The sequence below is a fragment of the Cebus imitator genome, unplaced genomic scaffold, assembly GCF_001604975.1.
Source record: "Cebus imitator isolate Cc_AM_T3 unplaced genomic scaffold, Cebus_imitator-1.0 Scaffold552, whole genome shotgun sequence".
NCBI lineage: Eukaryota > Metazoa > Chordata > Mammalia > Primates > Cebidae > Cebus > Cebus imitator.
The window spans coordinates 574,429-582,602 of record NW_016107867.1 but is presented as its reverse complement, the minus strand read 5'-3'; the positions used below and the strand labels follow the sequence as shown (position 1 = coordinate 582,602).

General features: G+C 53.3%; 1 protein-coding gene across 2 annotated transcripts; it reads left to right on the top strand.

The window, feature by feature from the left end:
* Window positions 1-259: 259 nt before the first annotated feature.
* Window positions 260-6,644, top strand: STX4 (syntaxin 4). 2 transcript variants are annotated; one of them, XM_017515583.2, is made up of 11 exons: window positions 260-602; window positions 780-881; window positions 971-1,092; window positions 1,229-1,303; window positions 1,739-1,809; window positions 4,388-4,496; window positions 4,576-4,652; window positions 4,972-5,109; window positions 6,017-6,127; window positions 6,203-6,298; window positions 6,391-6,644. In XM_017515583.2, the coding sequence occupies exons 2-10, from the start codon at window positions 784-786 to the stop codon at window positions 6,281-6,283; spliced, it is 882 nt and encodes a 293-aa protein (XP_017371072.1). In that variant the 5' UTR covers window positions 260-602; window positions 780-783; the 3' UTR covers window positions 6,284-6,298; window positions 6,391-6,644. The 2 variants fall into 2 exon arrangements, with proteins under 2 accessions (XP_017371072.1, XP_017371071.1); XM_017515582.2 differs by having other exon boundaries at window positions 265-602; window positions 993-1,092.
* The last annotated feature ends 1,530 nt before the right edge of the window (window positions 6,645-8,174 follow it).

The following is an 8,174-nucleotide window of genomic DNA, read 5'->3' as shown; positions in this document are numbered from 1 at the left end:
CAGAGCCGGGACACGTGACAGTCACAGCGTCACGTTCTGCGGTCCGCGGGTTTGGGACCGGGCTGCTCACGTGATGCAGTGGGGGCACCATGGGGTGATGTGAGTTGCAGGTGTCTCGGCTTACGTACAAATGACGTATTCCTACCCCTTTTGGCAACCAGATTTCCGTTGGAAGATGCAACGGTTCCGGTGAGGGGGGCGGGTTCTCGCGTCCAGGCAGCTCCGTTTCCGCTCGGGGCGCAACAGCTTCCGACTCCGCCTTCCCCCTCCGGAGAGGAAGAGATGCGACTTTGTGCGCATGCCCCGAATTTATCACGGAGGGGCGGGGCTGAGGCTGAGGGAGCAAGAGGGGAAGAAAAAGAAATTCCAACCTGTGGAACCTTAGTGGTCCCCGGGGTCGGCTCCTTCCCATTGACTGTGGGTGGTGCAAGGGACAGAGCCTCTGGCGGCTCGTGGGGGTGTTGAGGTCCGCAGCGGGAGGGAGGGGAGTGTCAGAGTGTGAGTAGGGTGCGGGAATTCCAAACTTGAGGCCCTCCCGGCTCAGGCGCCGGGGAGGGAGAGCTCAGGCCGCCATGCGGGACAGGACCCACGAGCTGAGGCAGGTGAGACACGGGGGCAGTGGGGATGTTGACGGGCGGACGAACTGGAACGCAGGACTCCTGATCTTCAGGGCGGGGAGGGGTGGCTGATGGCCAGGAAGGAAAGTCCCGGAAGCCTGTGGGTCGTGCGGGGTGAGAGCCGCAGTGAAACAGTGGTACCAATGACTCTGGGCCTCGCAGGGGGATGACAGCTCTGACGAAGAGGACAAGGAGCGGGTCGCGCTGGTGGTGCACCCGGGCATGGCACGGCTTGGGAACCCGGACGAGGAGTTCTTCCAGAAGGTAAGGGGCTGGGGTCTCTGCCTGGATTCGTGAGAGGGTAGGAAGACCCGAGGACCAGAGTGGTCTGGAGTACCCCATATCTCTTTCAGCCCTCTCGGTCACCCTCCCCAGGTCCGGACAATTCGGCAGACTATTGTCAAACTGGGGAATAAAGTTCAGGAGTTGGAGAAACAGCAGGTCACCATCCTGGCCACGCCTCTTCCCGAGGAGAGTGAGTGAAACTCAGAGTGCAGGGCGCATGCACCGCCTCAGGGATTGTGGGGGTTGTAGTTCCACATAGGTGGTTGCCTGGGTGGTTTGTTGAGGTGGGAGCTGCTGTTTGGGAGTCGTGGTCTTCTCTTATTCAGGCATGAAGCAGGACCTGCAGAACCTTCGCGATGAGATCAAACAGCTGGGGAGGGAGATCCGCCTGCAGCTGAAGGGTGAGCTCCTGGGACCTCAGACAGATCCTTCCCTTTGATCCTGCCCTGTTGTTGGTGTATCTGGGGAGTGTGTGGCCCAGAGAAGCCAATGATATAACCAGGTCACACAGCAGGCCTGGGTCTAGCATCTCTGTCTCCTGGCCTCCAGGCCATTGTACTCTCCACAGCACAAGCCCGCCTCTCAGGTTCTTTTATTTACAATGAAATCATTTACTTACACAGTTACTGCAGCCCACTGGGCGTTCTTTGGGCAGGCACATGGGGTTTTGTTAGGTGGCCTCTGCATACCTATGGGAACTCAGTGATGTAATGCAAAGAAAAATAAACTTACTTTCTCCTCTTGGAGGCTCAGCCTTAGTCATTTTATGATAAATTATATTTCCCTAAAAATCCATGGAGACAAGTACCCCCAGTACCCCATGTGTCTTCCCACAGCCATAGAGCCCCAGAAGGAGGAAGCTGATGAGAACTATAACTCCGTCAACACAAGAATAAGAAAAACCCAGGTGGGTTTTTTTTCTCAGAAATGAGGACATTTCAGCAAATGTTTCATGAAGTATTAGATGACAGATGTATGAAGGAAGGGCCTGCAGAGATGGTGGAGTCCAGCGGAATGATTTTCCAAATGTGGAAACAACTCAGAGAAAGAACTTGCTCAAGGTCAGGAAACCAGGTCTCCTGATGCTTAGTCCGATTATAACACCCTGCTTTATTTTCTTTCATTCAATAAGAAGTTGCTATGACCCCAGACAAGACTTAGGCTTGGCTGTAGGGACACATGTTTCCTTTACTTTTTTTTGCCTCAGCCTCCTGAATAGCTGGGATTACAGGCAGACATCACCATGCCTGGCTAATTTTTGTGTTTTAATAGAGATGGGGTTTCACCATGTTGACCAGGCTGGTCTTGAACTCCTGACCTCAGGTGACCTTCCTGTCTCAGCCTCCCAAAGTGCTGGAATTACAGGTGTGAGCCACCGTGCCTGGCTGGGACACATATTTTCTAGGATGAGGAGTTTGGGTTCAACAGGGACAAAGACATTACTCACGTAGGACTTGGTGATAATGGTGCCGCCCAGGGAAAGAGAGAAGTCATGAATGACTGGCAGCTTTCCTGCCTATGTGACAGGGGCATCCTTAGTCCCACAGGCGGAATTCAAGAAGCCAGGAAGAGGAACTTCCCTGGGGCGACACTGAAGAGGAACTTCCCTGGTGTGATATCTTATATTTCTAATTATTTTTTTTTTGAGATGGAGTCTTGCTCTGTCACCCAGGCTGGAGTACAGTGGCGTGATCTCGGCTCACTGCAACCTCTACCTCCTGGATTCAAGCTGTTCTCCTGCCTTAGCCTCCCAAGTAGCTGGGATTACAGGTGTGCACTACCACACCTGGCTAATTTTTTATATTTTTGGTAGAAATGACATTTCACCATATTGGCCAGGCTTGCCTTGAACTCCTGACCTCAAGTGATCTACCTGCTGTGGCTTCCCAAAGTGCTGGGATTACAGGTGTGAGCCATTGCACCTGGCCTTGGGGTGATATCTAATAAGGAGAGTTGCGGTGATGTGACTGGCCCTCTCAGGTCCCCAGTGAAAAGTGCTTTAGGATTCCAGGAGGTCAGGGTTGGAAGTTAGGCCCAGGGCTCAGTGAGGACCCCAGATTGAAGATGGAGCAACTTGGGCATCTTGGAAGGGTGCAGCTGAATCCAGGAGAGTAGATGTATCTCTGGAAAAGGAACTCCAAGGAACGAACATATTTAAGGCCTCAGGAGAAGGGGCAAGGCGGAGCAGATGACCCAGAGCCAGTGCTTCTGGGGTAGCCTGTGGTGCTGATTGGCATGAGAGGTCGAGGGCCCATGTGGGCTTGTTGCACCTGTTCTGCCCAGGCAGCATGTTCATCTCTAGGCATATGAGCACAGCTGTGGTATGAGCAGCGAGGTTGGCATTCAGCAGTTACATATTAGGTTCCTACTATGTGCCAGACCCTTTTGGAACTGTTTAGGATACAGCAGTGAACCAATGATCCCTTTCCTCATGGAACTTCCATTCTGGTGTAGGGAGACAATCACCATAATACATAAGTGAATTATTTAGAACATAATAAGCATTACGGAAAAAAGAGCAGAGGAAGAGGGACTGAGCATGCTGGAGAAGAGTAGAGATGCAATTTAAATCAGGTGGAAAAAGCTCCATTCAGAAGGTAACATTTGAACAAAAGACTTAAAGGTGTTTGTGGAGAATGAGCATTCTAAGGCAGAAGGAGAAGCAAAGGCAAAGGTCTGAGCTGGGAGTCTGCTTTGTCTAGAGGGGGTAAGGAGACCAGTGTGGAGAGGGAAGGGAGGGAGGGAACATGAGGAGGAAGTAAGATCAAAGAGGTCATGGGGAAAGGAGAGATCATAGAGGGCCGGCTGGTGCCATAGCTCATGCCTATAATCCCAGCAGTTTGGGAGACTGAGGTGAGAGGATTACTTGAGCCCAGGAGTTTGAGATCAGCCTGGGCAACATAATGAGACCCTGTCTCTCTCTCTCTCTCTCTCTCTCTTTTTTTTTTTTTTTTTTTTTTTTGAGACAAGGTCTCACCCATCCAGGCTGGAGTGCAGTGGTGCCATCTCTGCTCACTGCAACCTCTGCCTCCTGGGTTCGAGCCATTCTCCTGCTTCAGCATCCGGAGTAGCTGGGACTACAAGGTACCTGCCACCGCACCTGGCTAATTTTTGTATTTTTTATTTGTATTATTTTTAGTAGAGATAGGGTTTCACCATGTTGGCCAGGCTGTTCTCCAACTCCTGACCTTAGGTGATCCCCCTGCCTCAGCCTCCCAAGTGCTAGGATTGCAGGTGTGAGCCACTGTTCCTGGTCAACCCCATCTCTATTAAAAATAAAAATAATAAAGATTATGGGGGCCACGTAGTCCTGATAAGGCTTTGGCTTTGAATCTAAGAGAAATGGAGGAATCTGTCAAGGTCATCACAAGGTAGTTAAGGCTATAAGAGCTCATGCCATTTGCTCACTGTACTGTGGGGATGCTGAGGCTCAGACCGGGCAGGGATTCTCCCAGGGGCACCCAGCCTATATTCTCCATCTTTAGCATGGGGTCCTATCCCAGCAATTCGTGGAGCTCATCAACAAGTGCAATTCAATGCAGTCCGAATACCGGGAGAAGAATGTGGAGCGGATCCGGAGGCAACTGAAGATCAGTGAGTTGTGTGTGCCCAGCCCGGCCCGCAGGGGCAGGTGATCCCAACTCAGTCATGAGCCTGGCCTTTTCCTTCGCAGCCAATGCTGGGATGGTGTCTGATGAGGAGCTGGAGCAGATGCTGGACAGTGGGCAGAGTGAGGTGTTTGTGTCCAATGTGAGTGGCCACAGCCAGCCCCTCTCTGCTGTGCCTCCCATCCGCTCTGAGTCCTGTCCCTTCCTCGACCTCCTGGGCTCAGGTGATCCTCCCGCCTCAGCCTCCCGAGTAGCCGGGACTACAGGTGTGAGCCACTGTACCCTACTTGCTGTGGCCCTTTCTGATTGAGGGCACCCTGAGGCCCCGAAGGGAATTAATTAGCCTGCCTGGAGTCACCCATCAGGTTCTAGGCCGAGGGCTCCCCTGAAGCTCAACAGGAGCTTCTGACCTGCTGTCGGTCTCCCTGTGAACAGCTGCCCCACGCCTGTCCACTCCTCAGATCCTGAAGGACACGCAGGTGACTCGACAGGCCTTAAATGAGATCTCGGCCCGGCACAGTGAGATCCAGCAGCTTGAACGCAGTATTCGCGAGCTGCACGAGATCTTCACTTTTCTGGCTACTGAAGTGGAGATGCAGGTAGGTGCCCGGCACGGCCCCAGATGGGACACTGGGCTCAGTCCAAATGGCCAGCTGTGACTGCCAGCCTCCTGCCAGCCTTAGACTCTCTCCCTGAGGCTTTTGTGTCTTCCAGGCTTGGCCATGCCCCCAGATTGGTGCTTATTCCTATCCTAGCTGTACCCCAAGAATCACACCTATCTCTGCTGCTACCCAGATAGCCACTCCCTTCTGCATAGCACCCTGCCCTCTCTCCAACTTCAGCCTGTCCTCGTTTGGCCCCAGCCCTGGCTTCCCCTCTGCCAACAGCATCCACCCTTATACCTCTCAGAGCTCCAGTCAAAGTTGCCTTAGAGGGCCTTCCTCCTAACATCTGTACATGGCTGGGGTGGGGGTGGCGTTTCCCTGGCCCTGGCTATGTGAGTTGAGCTGAGCTTCCAGCCCTGTCTGGGAGGAGCTGGCCTCAGTCATGCTACAGCCAACGCCCTTTTGCAGCTGAGACTTACGGGAAAGAGATCTCATTCAGTAGGAGTACTGAGACCTGAGGCTGGTGGTGCCAGGAGGAGGCAGGGATAGGGAGGGCTTCGCAGCAGCTGGAGATGGGACTGGAAGAATGGGTAAATTCAGACAGATTTGTGAAGTCACAGTTCATCATCCGTGAAAGGTATGAGCCATTTGAGGCCCTCAGCTCCAAGCCACCACTGCAGATAGAGGTTGTATGGGATAATCAAGCAGGGTACAAGGGACCACATGATAGAAAAGGCCTGGAAGCCATCCCCAAGGAGTCTGAGCTTTTGTCAAATCGAGTGTTTCCCTTGTCTTTGTTAGTGCAATTTTTCTTTTCCTGCCAGGAACATTTTTCAGTCATCTAGGGGTGTGGTGGGCAAAGGCATCCCTACCTCCCTGAGTCGCCCCATCCTCTGAGCAGGGGGAGATGATCAATCGGATCGAGAAGAACATCCTGAGCTCAGCAGACTACGTGGAACGTGGGCAGGAGCACGTCAAGACAGCCCTGGAGAACCAGAAGAAGGCCAGGAAGGTGAGCCTCTCAGGCCTGGCTCCTGCCCCAGCAACCGTGTGTGACTTCCCTGACCCCCTCCTTCCTCCCCCACAGAAGAAAGTCTTCATTGCCATCTGTGTGTCCATCATCGTCGTCCTCCTAGCAGTCATCATTGGTGTCACAGTGGCTGGATAATGCCGCACATTGTTGGTGAGATGTTGGGGGCTGCCCCCTGGCCTGCCCCAGCCCTCGCCCCAGCCCTCCCTCCTCCCTCAGACCCTGTTCTCTCTCTTTCCTTGCAGGCACTAGGAGCACCAGGGACCCAGGGCCTGGCCTTCTCTCCCAGCAACCTGGGGGGCAGGGCAGAGTCTCCAGCCGGACCCCTTCCTCACACGGCCCTCTATGCAGAGGGGCAGGCAGTTCTGGGGTTGGTAGCTGCTCATTCATGGGGACCTCAGCCTTCAGGCCTCAATGCCTGGGGGAGGCCTGCACTGTCCTGATTGGCCAGGACACACGGTTTTGTAAAAAATTAAAAAACAGAAAAAGAGCATGGAAAGCCCTGTGCACATGTGTTCCTGGAAGGGCTGGCCCAAGGCCTCCAGGCTTCCAACGTCCCTACCTCCTGGACATCTCTGGGGCCAGGCCCAGCCCCAGCTGCTCAGGTCAGACCACCCTGGGTTCTGTGCTCACAGCAGGCTGGCTCTGCCCTTCTGCCCCCCTAGGAATGGGTGGGCAGGGCAGGGTAACAGCCGCATCTAACTCCTAGCTTAGTATTGTCCCTGGGAAGACAACTGTGAGTATCTGTCTTGGAAACAATGAGGCTGACCAGGCCAGGCTGGGACACAGGTGAGATGGAGGTGTGTGTGTGTGGGGGGGGCATCAGTGGGCATCAGCAGCCGAGATGATGGAAGAGGCAACATGAAAAAATGCTCAATTGAGGCTGTCACTTTGGATGCAGTGGACAAGGATGGTCTGGTTTCAGCGGGGATGACATTTATTGGAGTAGAATGTTAAGTGGGGAGAAGCCAGCTATGGAGAGAAGCAGGGAAAGAGGTTGCCAGAAAAAAACACAGGAGGCCGGGCCCTGTGACCAACAAAAGCACCATCTTTAACATAAGAATTCGGGCAGGGCGAGGTCATTAGCACCGGTAATCCCAGCACTTTGAAAGGCCCAGGCAGGAGGATCTCTTGAGCCCAGGTGTTTGAGACCAGCCTAGGCAGCATGGTGCAACCTCTTCTCTTGAGAGAAGAATAATTTTAAAAATTAGCCCATTGTGGCCGGGCATGGTGGCTCATGCCTGTAATCCCAGTACTTTAGGAGGCCGAGGCAGGTGGATCATGAGGTCAGGAGATAGAGACCATCCTGGCTAACACAGTGAAACCCCGTCTCTACTAAAAATACAAAAAATTAGCCAGGCATGCCTGTAGTCCCAGCTACTTAAGAGGCTGAGGCAGAAGAATTGCTTGAACCTGGGAGGCAGAGGTTGCAGTGAGCCAAGATTGCACCACTGTACTCCATCCTGGGCTACAGAGCGAGACTACATTAAAAAAAAAAAAAAATTTAGCCCGGCATGATGGCAAGTGCCTGTCGTCCCAGTTACTCCAGAGGCTGAGGTGGGAGAATCGCTTGCGCCCAGGAGGTTGAGGCTGCAGTGAGCCATGGTCTTACCACTGCACTCTATCCTGAGTGACAGAGCAAGACCCTGCCTCAAAAATAATAATAATCACCATCAGCAGCAGCATAGAGAGCCAGTGACCTGGATCAGTGCACCTGGTGGCTGAGGGATACCTTCCTGAAGCAGGTGGTGGCAGCAGAAAAGCCTGACCCCTGGTTTCTTCCATAAGGCACCTGAGATCCAAGCCCTGACTAAACTTCTAAGGGCTTCTAGTCCCGATGCCTAATTTCTGAAGTGGACGTGGCTCCTGTACCCCAACACGTGGTTTTAAAGGACAAGCTAGCTCCTGGCTCCTGTCTGGTTGCAATAGGGCAGTGCCTGGCTCTGACCTCCAAGGTCTGGGGACTGCAAGGCACCCGCCAAGGTCCATCCCACTTTCAATCCTTTTTTTTTTTTTTTTTTTTTTTGAG